The sequence below is a fragment of the Epinephelus moara genome, chromosome 7 (assembly GCF_006386435.1).
Source record: "Epinephelus moara isolate mb chromosome 7, YSFRI_EMoa_1.0, whole genome shotgun sequence".
NCBI lineage: Eukaryota > Metazoa > Chordata > Actinopteri > Perciformes > Serranidae > Epinephelus > Epinephelus moara.
The window spans coordinates 30,479,704-30,494,998 of record NC_065512.1 but is presented as its reverse complement, the minus strand read 5'-3'; the positions used below and the strand labels follow the sequence as shown (position 1 = coordinate 30,494,998).

The 15,295-nt window shown below is 40.5% G+C and overlaps 1 protein-coding gene across 1 annotated transcript in view; it reads right to left on the bottom strand.

The window, feature by feature from the left end:
* Window positions 1–15,295, bottom strand: part of pth2ra (parathyroid hormone 2 receptor a) — a 95,777-nt gene that overhangs the window by 66,092 nt on the left and 14,390 nt on the right. The window contains exons 2-4 of the mRNA XM_050048833.1: window positions 9,997–10,102; window positions 6,536–6,646; window positions 2,793–2,914 (exon numbers count right to left, since the gene is read on the bottom strand). Of these exons, the coding sequence (XP_049904790.1) occupies window positions 2,793–2,914; window positions 6,536–6,646; window positions 9,997–10,102 (339 nt within the window). The remainder of the gene's footprint in view (window positions 1–2,792; window positions 2,915–6,535; window positions 6,647–9,996; window positions 10,103–15,295) is intronic.

Sequence of the window (15,295 nt, the reverse complement as noted above, 5' to 3'; positions counted from 1 at the left end):
GGGAGCTCGGAGCAGAGCCACTGCTCCTTCGCATCCAAAGGGGTCAGTTGAGGTGGTTCAGGCATCTGATCAGGATGCCTCCTGGGCACATCCTGCTGGAGGTGCTCTAGGCATGTCCCACTGGTAGGAGGGCCAGAACACTCTGGAGGGATTACATATCTCATCTGACCTGGCAACGCCCTGGGATCCCTCAGGAGGAGCTGGAAAGCGTTGCTTGAGAGAGGGGCATCTGGAGCACTTTGCTCAGCCTGCTGCCACTACGACCCAGCTTTGGATAAGTCGTTAAAAATGGATGGATGGATGGCCATGAGTTGAAAAAGTCTTGATGCCTCTGCATTAAAGAATGAATCAGTAACTCATTCCCAGAGCTCTTGGCATGTCAGTCTGAAGTTAATTAAAACTGAAGAAAAGGTAGATTTATCAAGTCTTTGCATGTATGTGGCAGTCTTAAATCCTTAGCATTTGTATGTTTACAAATTGGAGACATGGTCAGGAGTTTTAACAAAGCACTTGTTTTCCTGAATCTAAGATATAATCTTCTTAAGTACTGGCAAGACTCAAAGGGCCCTCAAGGTTTAGTTGATATCGTAAACAAAAGCAGCCCCCTCCCTGGTAATAACCTATCTTCTCATTTTCACAGAGCAGATGACTGATAGTCTCCCAGGCAATAGGGTTGCTTAGATGAATGGGTCGTATAAAAAGGGTGAAGTTGAATCACCTTACACAAATGTAGTTCTCTGTCATATTGAGACTATCTCTCCATCCAGCTACATATTCCATATATATGGGGACATTACCCATAAAAAAGTCTCAACAGCATAAAGATAAACTTGGCACCATGGTCAACTGGCATTAATAAGTGTTTACTCTTCTTGACAGGCGGATACTGTACACTTATTTTCCCTCCACTCCTCAGGTCAGTGGTTAGAGCAGAGCTTTCACTCAGTCGGTTTCTCAAAAAGAATTCCTGCTATATGATTAGTGCTCCTATTTCGAGAACCTTTTTTGTGTGTTTGTGTGTGTGTGTGTGTGTGTGTGTGTGTGTGTGTGTGTGTATTTATCAACTACCTGCTCAGTACTACATTAGAGGAAAAAGACAACATTTCCTCAGCACAGTGATTGCCAGTTGGAGAATGCAAGATAGGTTTTAGGTATTGAGAGAGAATTACAGAGGAAATGCTGTAAGAAAACCACAATCCTCCTACACCAAGTTCTGTCAACTTTTCAGACTTTTCTCTAATGGTGCTTTTTTCTACCTATTACTAGGGATGCACTGAAATGAAAATTTGTGGCCGAAGCCAAAGCCGAATAATATTAAACGCTTGGCCGAATACCGAGTACCGAATACCGAATATCGTTGTTTCGTTTTTCATTAGTTTTTGCAGATGAACCCCCTCTTGATTAGTGTTGTGACGGTACCAAAATTGGATCCCACTGTACGATACCAATGAAAATATCATGGTTCTGAGTAGTATCACGATACCACAGCGAAAATGACGCAGATGTGCCTTTTGTCATTTATAAAAAGATAAATCACCTTTCTATTATAGGCTACATCAATGATATTTCAATGGAATAAATTACTTATTGACTTATTCATACTTCAAAAACAGCATCAATGAGTGATGAACATAGGGGGGATCAAAATAAAATAAATAAATAAAATAAGAATCAACCAGCCAGCCTCCTCCCCTGACAGTCCCTTCATAAGTAAAGAACAGTCCCTAAAGTGCTGTGAGGTTTGTCGGCCGTTACCTGCCACAAACAGAGAAATGTGAAAGGCTCGTTTCTCCTCTGACACGTCACATACCTGTGTTTGGCTGGCTCGGCTGTTCAGGTACTTCTGGGCAGTCATGACACCAAGAAGAGGATATTATTGGAGCCGACTTCTCCGTCGCCGGTAAGCCAATGGCCGCCGTATTTGAAAGGAATACATTACTGTCTATGTCTGTGACCCCCGTTCAACCCACAACCGGTGGGATTGGCCTTTTGTTTCTGCTGGTGGTTGAAATCTGTAGGCTGCTCGCACAGCGTGCTGAATGATTTAAGCCTATTTTGCTCGCTCAAAACTATTTTTAGTCGCAAAAGCGACGGATCGCCACACTGCCGACATTTTACACCGCCCGTCACGGCACGCTGTTTGATTGCGTTATCAAAACATGCCGCTATTATTCGGCCTTGCTTTTAACTTATTCCACCGAATACCGAATGTGTGTTTTTTTGCAATATTCAGCCAAATATATTCGGTTACTGAATATTCGGTGCATCCCTACCTATTACTGTTGAGTTTGAACTCATTTGGCCTAGAATAATTTGAAAAAGAATAAAACAGCCTGAAAAGAGATGGTCACTCTTCAAATTAAGTCAAACAAGTCATAGACATGCAGCCTGTGATGAGGAGTCGAAAGTTGACATTGTTTTGTATTAAGAGGTAATACACAAAAGAAGGTACTAGCTTCTGTTTCAAAGGATGGTAAGAGCTGTTCATTTGTCGGACAGTCATGTGGAAAGCTGTGAATCTGAACTTCTGCACCACCAACCAATTTTGCACAATGTGGCTTTTCATGATATAAAGCACACACGGATGCCCAGCATTAAATTCCAGTTATTAAAGAACATTTGTTCTTGTCAGATTGTTCACAGCCAGTCTCCGCATGAGCTTGCCCAAGAGGCTGTGAGATTAAAAGCTTTGACTGATACATATGCTAACAATCTGTGCATTTATCCATGTATGTATGTAAATGAGATTGATTTAGCAAGTTTGACAGTCAGTATTTGACAGTCATACTTACTCTCCCTTCCTCATCAGTGGGCTGGAGGAAGCGCAGACACTCTGAGTAGTTGTGCCATGTTTTGTTCCAGCGGTCCACATACACCCAGGAACCGTTGACATCACACTTCCTGTAAGCATGTCCTGTAAACAAATACTTTAACATGATTTTGGACACTTAAAACACAAACAAGAAAAATGGTTTGTTCATGATTAAAGCATTTAATGCAGGTTGATCTTATGGATTAGTAAAGTGAAATTTCTACTATCCAAGGACCTGCACACCCTTAGCAAACCCACACAGGTAAATTTAATTATTTTGGCTGGTTAGACTGCTTTTGAGGACTGTATTGACATGTACAAACAGTGCTTGCTTGATATCACCCTGACTCCCTTGACAACTTTGTTGCACCTGTTAGAGTGGGGCAAACTACACCTTTATTTTTCTTATAGTCTTTTTCACAGAGGACATTTTGACATGTCAGAGTACAACCCATTCTCACTCCGACCTCGACACATATTAACGTTTTAGTCATGGACTTTCCACGTCCACATACGAAGATTAAGGTACACTGGGTGCATCGGTTGTCGACGTTCTGGGACACCGTGTCAAGTTCTCTTCTTTCAAGATACACTTCTGTTGTCACAGGAAATTTAACGTTTACATACAGCCTCTTTCAAAGTAAACACACTTTGTTGGTACAACAGGAACTGCCCATTGGTTCGACATCCCATTGTTCCGACCATATTAAACTCATTGTTCCGAAGTCCGTTTCGAAATCATCATGATGCCCTGTGGTTAAGGTCTGGTTAGGTTTAGGCACAAAAACCACTTGGTTAGGGTCAGGAAAAGATGATGGTGTGGGTTAAAATGAAAAAGAAAGTGACAAACACATAAGCCGTGAGCCTGCTCCGCCTCAAGCCGGTCGCAGCGCACCATACGCCTGCCGCGAGCCGCTCAGCACCGCGGACAGTCGGACTAATGGGATGTCGAACCAATGGGCTGTCGAACCAATGACATGGACCCGGTACAACAAAGCGTATTGACTTTATTTCTTCCTTCAACAACAAACACACATGGTTGGGTTGAGGCAACAAAAGCATGCGGTCAGGTTTAGGAAAAAAGAATAATGTTTGGCTTTAGAATTTTATGGGACAATTCTCAGGACACCGCTCTCTCGGATGAAAGTCGGTGTTTGTTGGATCCCCTCAAAACCACCCCTCCCGCCCGCCCCTCTCTGAGTTTTGCAGCCTCAACTTTCGTCCTTGTCCGGCCGCATTTCCCCTGGCACTGTTAAACTATAACTGCATCCGGCCGCCTTTCATGCCTATGTTAAAGGAGCAATAAGCAAAATTCATCATTTCTAGATTGAAGGAATTAAAAAATCGCTATGTGAAGAACTAGAGGTGTAATTTCATCTGGAGTATGGCATGACCTCACACACCCTCTCTCTGTGTTGATCTCCAGCCCCTTGTTTACAAGCCGGTCCGGCTGCACGTTCATGCACATAGAGTGCCGAAGTCACGCCCCTTCCGGTAGAGCTCATGGGACCTTAGATCGGAAAAAATATGAATGGCAGTGAATGGGGAAAGCAATATTATCTTTTGTTCCCGTTTGAGTTGTGACATGAAATCTAAATATGTTGTTAATGAATTTAAAACATACATTTTAAGGTCAAGAAAGTCATACTTTGAGGTAAAACTGTTGAGATATATGCTTTTTAATTAGAAAGGCTCAAGAGTACACAGGAGGAGGTCGCGTATGTGACGTCATAGCTTTCGCTCACTTCCTGCAGCTTGGCCTCCCCACTGAAATTCCACTGTTTTATGATTAATCGATTTATGATTGAAGATGTCTGTGTGTTTTGTGCCAGGTTGCAGTCACTCCAAGCTGCTGGAAGCGAGCAAAGGCTATGACGTCACATACACGACCGCCTCCTGTGTAGTTTTTCTAATTACGTTTTTTTCAAAAGCTTATATTTCAACAGTTTTACCACAAAGTATGACTTTCTTGACCTTAAAATTTATGTTTTAAATTCATTAACGACATATTTGGACTTCATGTCACAACTCAAACGGGACCAAAAGATAATATTTCTCTCCTCATTCACTGCCATTCATATTTTTTCCGATCCGAAGGTCCCATGAGCTTCACTGGAAGGGGCGTATGGCAGCGCGTATTTTGGAAGTGAAATGGCGGAGTCAAATGTCTGTTTTAATTAGTGTTATAGTAACGTTAGGCACATGTCCCAGCAATGGGTCAGGCTGTACAGTTGTTAGGTGAGTAGCCCGGCAGCCCAGCTAACATTTGCAATTAGCATTGTAAAATGTAGCCCAGCAGGCAGCCTGGCGGGCTGTGTTTAGCTATTTCCCTGCCTACTTCAATGGTGATGGTACCTGTAATAAATGTAATATATTTGCTGAGATGGAGGCGAGGCTCAGTGACTAGAAGAGCTGGCAGAAGCGCTCCATAGCTGTAAGTTACTCCAGTAGCCGTAGTAGCTCTAGTGCTAACTCCAGGAGCTAACGCTAACGTCCCTACTCTTCTCCGTGAGCCCGTGAGCCTGGCTCATGGAGAAGAGTAGGAACGTTAGCGTGGCAGCCGACTACTGCTAACAGGAAAGCAGGGAAATAGCTAAACACAGCAGAGACTGAGAGTAAGTGAAAGACATCGCTAACTGCTAAACTAAGCCAAACCCAAGTTGGCTGTTTAGGTTTTATTTCCTCGCCCCTGTGGCGAGTGAATCTGCCTGTAGTGAAACCGGGGCTAACCAGTGCTTCTTCCTCAGGCTCCACTTCACTCAGCTGCCAGCACAGCCAGTTAGCCTCCGCTAGCCTCCCAGCTAGAGGCTCCACTTCACTCAGCTGCCAGCACAGCCAGTTAGCCTCCGCTAGCTTCCCAGCTAACGTTAGACCCGGCTCTCCGTTTGGATCCAACCAGAGCACCGAGCCCTGGTTTGTTATTCAGGTTAATGTGGGAAGAAGCAGCGGGTATATCGGGCAGCTGAGTGAAGTGGAGCCTGCGGAAGAAACACCGGGACCGTCTGGATGTAATAGTCCGTGGAGATGCTGCGGCTGCACAGATGAGGCGAGTGGGGTGGGGGTGGAGAGCAGAGGTAGAGGGAGGTGTGGCTCATGACACACTTGTTTTGGTCTACAGGCAGTGCACAACAGCAAACGTAGCGGTGAAACGATTTCGCTTTTTGAGTGAGACCGCGCTGCTCCTGAGAAAGAAAACCGGTATAAATAGTAAGATTAATAATGGCTCAATTCCATTTAGCTGCTTCGGTTTCAAGGTCCCGGTGTTGTGCATGCTGGTTCAATGTCACTCTGTCATGGCTTACCGGGATCCATGAATAGAACAGAGCCATCGTTAATGTTGTGAGAAGCACCTGTGCTTTTACTACAACAAAACATCTGCTGTGAAAAAGGCCTATCAGTGCATGAAGTCCAGTGACCTGATAATTTCCATCATATCATCGCCCCTATAATTAGCCAAAATAATTGAAAATACCTTTGTGGGAGTGTAAGCACAAAGTACAAAACAGATAATGCTTTAAACTATATGGTATAATGACATTTTTTTTATATATGTGCTGATTTATTTTTTTAGATACTCCTGTTCAAAATAAGTCACCCTGAAAATGACTTACATTACAGCCTATCAACAGCATAAACAGCCTGAATTTCTATCCTCTTGTCTCAGAATCAGTAATTGTATATCTGCAAAATGAATACATTTTAAAAAATACATAAACTGTTAACCTTTGTGATTAAAGTCATAGATGTAAGAGGGGCAGGGAACCTTGGTAACCAGCCCAGGGGAGCCATGGGGCCAACAAATGAGACCGTCCCAGTCTGGAGGGCACACCTCATCTACAGCAAGAAGAGTATAAGCAGAAATTAATATACATATACTGCCATCTGGTCAATAGTCTGTGGTCATCTTATTTTATTTATTCTTTTTGCTGAAAACCTGTATGTTGAGTATACTCCCACTAGGGTTGTGCCAATGGGCAATCCGATCGCCCATCGGCGATAGAAGGGTTGTTTCACGATGCCAAACAACACAATGTCTATAGCAAGCCGTTTTAACATTTAATCTTTAAGTTTGACTATCCGGAATTACCATTATAGATATCTATAACGTCATTTTGACTAGTAGTAATGTCATTGTGACTAGTATGAATTTTAATTAAAGATATCTCTAATGTCATTCTGACTAGTCAAAACTGAATTACAGATATCTATAACATCATTTTGACTAGTCAAAACTGAATTACAGATATCTATAACGTCATTCTGACTAGTAAAAACTACAGTTACAGATATCTGTAATTCAGTTTTGACTAGTAAGATTCAAACTATTTTTGCCATTCATGTGTATGGNATACACATGAATGGCAAAAATAGTTTGAATCTTACTAGTCAAAACTGAATTACAGATATCTATAATTAGAGTTTTGACTAGTCAAAATCTAATTACAGATATCTTGAATAAGAGTTTTGACTAGGCAAAATTATGTTGCAGATATCAGTAATGAATATCCAGTCTAGCGATTAAATGTTAAAACGGCTTGCCATACAATGTCAGGAGAATGACGATGACATCCTTCATCGGCGATTTCACTAGATGGCGATAGGACGATAGGATATGGACAAGATCGCCCAACTCTAACTCCCACATGCTAACCTACTCAAGGTCAAATGTCTTCATAGCATAATGCATACACTGAATCTTGGCTCTACACTTTTTTAGCATCACATCTTCCTTTGCCCTTTGCCAACAAATGCTTTTCAAATAATCCAAAGGATGTCATCTGATTTTATTCTGCAGGATGTATACAAAATCAAAAAACATTCTTGCTTGAAAGAGCCACTTAAGAACAACAAAATGGACGCCCCAAAAATAATGAGCACCTCTGCTGATTCATCTCCTCCCTGCTCCACAAAAGACTGTACTTTTATGTGGAAAACATTCTTTAGAAAGCAATGCTCTTTCTATTCGGTAATGTCACATAATTGACAATTCATCACTGAACATCTTTTCAGAAAGATAAATATAATTTAGTCAAAAAGGCTACATATGAAAGTAATTATTGGTCAGCTTCTGGCTGCCACTGTGATTATTCTATGCTGTTTCATAAAGGTTTGAAAATTCAGAACATTAAGCTAAAAACTGTTGGAAGCTTAATGTTTTTTTGGTAGAAAGTAATTGCAGCTTTAATGCCACAGTCCTTCATTAAGAATTGTACATCAGGCCATATCAAACTTATTTAGTTGACTATCCTAACCCCTCTCCTTAACAATGACTGTCCAATGATAGCTTAGCGATCCTATCAAAACAGGGAGGGCCTTTCAAGTGTGGATTTTAACAGAGTGCAAATATTCCTACAGTATACAGCAAAGAGTAACGCAGGGCCATGCCTGTAGTGCTGCTGTCTGTGAAAATACTGGATTTAAATGTTGGTTTTGCCCCAAGCATGGCTGCTCTGTCTGGGCAAAGAGCATGGATACCAAGAGGCGAAGCTCAATAGAACGCCCCATAGCAACAGACTCGCCCATGGTTTCGTCCTACCACCGCCATTTTGGACTGTCAGCAGACCGCAGCAGACCAGCTTGCATAGCTACAAAAACACACAGACAAACTGAAGTATATCGCTATTAATTATGCTTACAATGCTACTCACCTCGTGATAGCTTGGTCATAGCTGCTTTTTCACGTTCTTGTAAAGCAAAATATAGACTTTAAAAAAGACAAAACGAAGAAAAACGGCCAAGATGGCATTTCTACATATTACATCCACTTATGAGAAGATTAACTTAATTACTCCTTCAAAATCACCCCTTAAGCCAAAATACCAAAAAAAAAAAACTAGAAACTTAACTAGAATGACGTCACATAGTCAGGAATAAAGACTTATTTACAGTTTGTACAGTAAGGGGACAGTAATAATAATAATAATAATAATAATAATAATATATAGGCTATTTTNTACACCTCAGGAGTTCTTACCTGTCGGGATCCTTCGGGAAACGGTGGAAGGCCAGGTGTGGCGTGTTCCACTGATAGTTGTTGCAGTTAATTACTGCTATCTTTTACTTTTTTTCTCCTCTCTCCTTGACATCTTGCATGTTGTCTGGGTGCAACAGTCCAAGCTCAACAGTCCAAAATGGCGGCAGCGCCCCTAGTGGCTGTTGGCAAAAATTCAACGGAGCTTCGCCTCTTGGTATCCATGCTCTTTGGTCTGGGGGTGTCTCTAGGCACCTCACGATTCCATTCAATTCCGATTCCGAGGGCAACTATTCCGATTACACGACGAAAACAATGCAAAAACACTCAAAAACACGGTATAAAAAAAACTCGAAAGCTCTGAAAAAACCACAAATACTATTATTTACAACACTAAATATTACATATTAATATTTACAAAGAAAACGCCCCCCAACTTCCGCTAAAACTCACCAAAACTCTCACTCTCCTCCTGCTGTGCCCGCTTCCCTCCCCTCCTCCACAGGTAATGACGTCACTACCGTATATCACTGGAAAGCTCCGCTTCTCAGCTTTCAGAATCCGTTGGAATTACGTCGATAATGTGAATGGTCGAGGAGTTACGGTAGTTTGAACAATACATATAAAAATAAAATCGATTATGAGTTTTCCAAATCGATGCTCCCATCATTCAAGATTTGTCCATTTATAAAAACACAAATAAATGTAGGATTGGAAACCATTCAACAAAACTGCAATCCAAAATTGTCATTTTAAAGTGTCCCTAAACTGACTGATTAGAAAAGAGGTGTTTTTAAATGAACATTCAAAGCACAGCCGTTATTGGTTTGTCTGTCTGCTGCAATGCTTAATACACATTAGCTGCCATCAACAGTTTTGTTTGTTTGTTTGTTTGTTTGTTTGTTTGTTTAGTGAGCTAAAGGGGATTAGGGGAAAACATTAATGTGTATGTTCCCCCTAAGGTTTGCACTGAGAGGATGCTGAGTCGGAGAATAAATTGAGTGGGGAGGTTAAAAATGGGGCTAAACACTGCAAACTGCACAGGTGCCATGCAAGCTTGAAAAGCTTGCAGGCATAGCAACAGCACATAAGGGCTTGGTGAAAAGTCAACTGATTCCATTTATCCTCTGTACACACACATAATGTAGCAAACATTTAATGAATCCACATAACATCTCTGAAGCCCAAGTAACTTTCTGTGCACATTTTGTACCTGTGGACCCTGGATCAATGTTGGAGAGGTTCTGGTAGCACTGCAGTTTGATTTCATAAAGGATGTACATCTGGTCCTGTGCGGAGAGCGGACCATCATACTCCATCTGTGAAGCACAACAAACAAGGTCAGATCTGTAGCCCTGAATCTATATGTGAATAAATCACCCAGTGTCTTTGGGCTGTTCAAGAACATTTGGGACATCTTGCCTCGTTCCATGTGCTGTGAGCCAGGCCCACAATTATTGCTGGTGGAGAGGAGGAAAGTCATCATATTGAAAACAGTGGCAGAAAGCAGAGAAAAACAACATTGTATTGCACATTTTTCACTTTAATATTTGTGTTTTTTTAATTAAAAATTGTGTATATTTTATCATCACAGAGTGGATTATGTGTGCGTTCATCTAATCTTAATTGGCTCACTATCCATTTTACATTAAGTGTTACTTCACACAAGTAACATTCAAGTACTGCTAGGTCTGGCACAAAGCTACACTTATACTACCAATATTCTGACCTCCTACATGCAACAGCAATATTGTTTTCTGCTGTGTAAAGAGTATCACAGTCTCACAAGGCTGCTGTTGTGGCTATAGACTTTTTTCATTACAAATCAATAAGAAACGCTGTATAAATTATTTAGATGGGCCAGCTCAAGCCCCATCCAGTTGTTGACACAAACCCTTATTGTGCCAACAGTCTTTTCACACGTCCAGCATCACTGTAACTTTTAAATCCTTTCACATATTGATAGGTTTGTTTTTTTTTGTTTTTTACTTGAGTTCTATTTAAGATTGTTCTTGACTTTAGTTATATTGTTTTGCTTAACGGTTTATTGGTTTGAAGATGCACACATGGATATCCACAGTAGAGGCATAAAGTCAAAGGTAATTGGACCAGTTGTTCAAGTGTCAAAGACATTTCAGTCACTCGTCCAAAAAGCTGTGTTACTTGATGGCATTTAAATTTTGTTTGTTCAGAACTTGATGTCATATGAGTCATTGCTGTCACTTTACAGTCAGTAAGAGTCATATGATTTAAAGTATGAATGGCCATGAAACTGGTTGAAAAGGGACTCTATATCCACAGCTATCAAGCCATCTAACAGATAGTTTGAAACAGGGGTCACAGAGCAGGGGCACCTATACAGACAATTTTAACCTATCTCAAATTCAACTAAGAGAGAACACAGTGCTGTCTGCTGCTGTATGTGAAACACTGTGATTCTAAAAAACCTATTCAAAAACCCCAGTTTTAGGCTTTAGGAACATCATTTGGTAAATTATAATGTGAGATTTTTAACCAGTGTCATCATTCCTCCTATTTTATTTTTAGGGTATGTATAGGACTATGATTAGACTAGAACGAGATACGCACAAACGTCTTGTGTTTATTTGAATTCCTCCATTTAATACTTGCAAATGAAAAAAGCAAACTGTTGTTTACCAGCTTCACAGAACCTGCTGCAATACGAGACGGAAGAGTAAATTACATGTTCATTTTGACATTTCAAAAACCAAATCAGAATTTTCAATAATGTTGTTTTTTTAAGGAAAGATCCATTTGTAGTCATTGACATCATCCCATTTTCAGTCTACACAGCAGTCAAGCCTCAGTTTAAGTTGAAGTAATGTGCCCACTTATTTTCATTTTTTTAAGGAAATATTCAGAGCTAGTGCAGGGAGCTCTGATTGTACAACTTAATGACATTTCCATGTCCCTGAACTCCCATTTATGATTAAATATTTTTATGTGAGGACACCTGAACCACTTTGGGAAGATTATGTGATTATATTTCTGTTCTTGACCACATGAAGCAACTGTACAAACTCAGCTCCAAATTTCTCACCTAGGCAACAACCAATGTAATAAATTCTACTCTAGATTCAGGCTTTTTTTTTAATCTTTTGAAGCAGCTAGTTTAATACATTATGTCATAGCGCCGATGTTTTAACAGTCATCTGAAAGACTCGTCTACCATGAAACATCTGTGTTTTTTTATCTTGGGAACACAGGTGAAGTTAGAGCTTTTCTATTCACAAACTGTTTAAACTGAATAAAAAATGTTTTTATGCTAACCTGCTATTACTAAATTACAGGTAAGAATGATGCAACAAGGTTTTTGACTTCAGAAAAAAATAAATGCATGGAGTGCTCAGTGCTGCAGGGGTCTTCAAAAAGTGTGAAAATGGTCAACCTCTGGTGCTCTTCAGTACAGGAATCTCAAAGTCATTTAAAAACCCCTACGCATTTCAACCATACAGGCCTTCATCAGGGCAGTTGCAAAATGGCTGTCAAGCTACTTCCTTTATAGGTTCAGTCACATGACCACAAAGGTCAAAGGGTGAACAGAAGTAACTACGGCCCAATTCCAATCCGGCCCCTAAAGACTCAAGCACGGCCCAATTCCAATCCGGCCCCTAAAGACTCAAGCCCTGAACCCTCACTGACTTAACTGACGTTAGCTGTAAGTGATTGAGTGTGAGAGTCTGAAAGGGCTCCGGATGCTACAAATAGGAATGGGACAGCACTTATCCCCCTCTCTACAAAATGTTGTTGACAGTGGCGGCTCTGGGCGTGATCATTTATCGGTTATTGTCAGCATATATTCCACACACACAATATCTATCTCTCTCTCTCTCTATATATATATATATATGTATATATATGTATATAGATAGATATATAGATATATATTCTTTGTGTGTGGAATATAACCACTNGGCGGCTCTGGGAGTGATCATTTATCGGTTATTGTCATCACATATTCCACACACAAAGAATATATATCTATATAGATAGATAGATAGATATATAGATCGATCTGTCTATATATCTATCTATCGATATATATTCTTTGTGTGTGGAATATAACCACTGGTATTCCTCTGACTTCATGTGTTTATGTACCATCTTAAATCCTTGTTAATGTAATGTTTCATTGTTTATCTATCTGTTTTTTTCGCTCTCCTTCCATAACCTTACCGTTTGCATATCTGCTGACTGTGTTTTCGGGGTTTTTTTTATAACACTTCCGGTGTTCCGAGGGCAACCCCTGTATTCGACGTCACAACGCTATGAACTGTGAGTAATTTCCTTACCGTAAGTCCGCATCGATGCTGACCTACGGTAAGGGGGCATAAAGGGCTCACTCACTGACTCACTGACTTGACGATTTGACAATGGGACAGCCCTCACACACTCACGCACTTCACATGAACGCGCCTCTAAGTCAGTGAGTCTGTAAGGGATCGGATTGGAATTGGGCCTACCTCTATACAAAGGAAACCACATAAGTAGAAATATAAACACAATACAGTCAAAAAAACACATCTGATTAACAGTACAAGCAATAATCCTAAAAACAAGACATTCAGAGAAAAGGAGTGAAAACTAATTCTCCATTTAGACCTGGATATTGTGTCGCTCTCAAAGTGTGAATCCAGAAGGATTCTCTTTGTAAGAGTTTTTTTAACCTGCCCCCTCCCCTGATTGATCTGGCAATATGTTCAATGACTACGATTTCTAAAGAATAGCTGCTGCCATGCTGAGCTTCTTTGTAGTGCAGGGCCATGGGATATAGTGGGTTGCCAGTTTTTATAGCTTGTTTGTGTTCAGATAGCCTCACCTTTAACTTCCAAAAAAAAACCAGCCACAAGGACATTCAAGGCAGTACACAGCATGTTGCAATTGATAAAAGATTTGATGTCAAAGTTTTGCCTGATGTTGGATCTAAAAACGAGCTGGTGTTCAACACGCTCACACAGTGATTGCAGTTTCCGCATTTGTGATTACCTGTTCTGGAGTCTAGCCAGGTTTTCTGAGTAACTGGTGGCAGATAACTATGTACTAGTCTGTCACTCAATATTGGAGCTCTTCTGAAGCTGATGGAAGGGGGCCTCCGGAAGAGCTTCTCTGAGAGAGGGGTCACTTTTTAATATGTCCCAGTTTCTTTTTGATTCTGTTTGCTTTACAGCTGTACTGTGTCACAAAATATACCTAATTTTTAACATGTTTGCTTTTCTTTTGAATTAGTAGCTGTCCTCTTGAAAAGCATCTTGCTTTGTTGTACGCTTCTCAAATCTTAGATTCATATCCTGGGCATTCTTTTTGAAATCTTCTTCTGAACTGCAGATTTGTTTGAGTCTCTGAAATTGACCAAATGGTATGTTGTCAGTCAGCCAAGGTGGATGGAAACTATCTGCCCTCAAAATGGTGTTACAGTCAGTAGGTTTGCTAAAGATGGTTGTGTTTAAATCACCCAATTCATCTTTAAAAATATCAAGGAAGTGGATTTCTTTTAGTGAAAAATCTATACTCAGCTTTAAATTGCTGTTTGTTTTATTTAGATATGAAAGAAAATGTAAAAGCTCTGTCTCTGAACCAGACCACAGTAACAGGATGTCATCAATATATACCCCACCAAATAATTTTGTCAAGGAAGATATTCTGGCTGGAAAATACAAACTTTTCTTCCCAGAAACCCATGAACAAATTAGCATAATTAGGAGCAAACATGCTCCCATTGCTGTACCTCTCCTCTGTCTATAAAACTGGTTCTGAAACAAAAAAAAACATGTTCTTCAAAGTCCATTCAGCCAGTTGCATAATGAATGCAGCAGGGGGCATCTGGTCAGGTGGTCTGTTTTCTAAGTAGTGTGATAGAGCCTCCAGACCCTCTTCATTTACAATGTTGGTATATAATGATTCCACATCCATGGTTGACAACAGTGCAGATCCAATATTCTTAATGTCTTTTATTTTATTGATTACATGTGTACTATCTTGGATGAAGGAAGAAAACTGTTTAATATAAACAAATTGGGATTATGGTTCTGTAATTGACTCAATCCCACTGATAATAGGTCTACCAGGTGGGTCTTGCAAGTTCTTGTGTATTTTTGGGAGCATGTCAAAAGAGGGGATTCTAGGGTTCTTACAAAGGAGAAAGTCACGTTCATTCTGAGAGACCCAGTCTTCATTCTTCGCCTGTAGCAGCATTTCTGTAAGTTCAGTCTTTATTTGTTCTATTGGATTTGACAGTAAAGGCTCGTAATACTCACTGTCACCCAGCTGTCTCAGAGCCTCTGTGATATATTGGCCTCTGCCCCACACCACTACTCAGGGGCGGAAATCCCGGGGGGGGGCAGGGGGGACATGACTCCCCCTTCAGTAAAGCTGTACCCCCCTAGAATCATTTGAGACACAATTAATAATTTTTGAACAATGCAGTAGTATTTATTAAAAGCACAATGTAAGCGGTGCTCATTATAAAAGCGCAATAATGTGCTATTTAAATC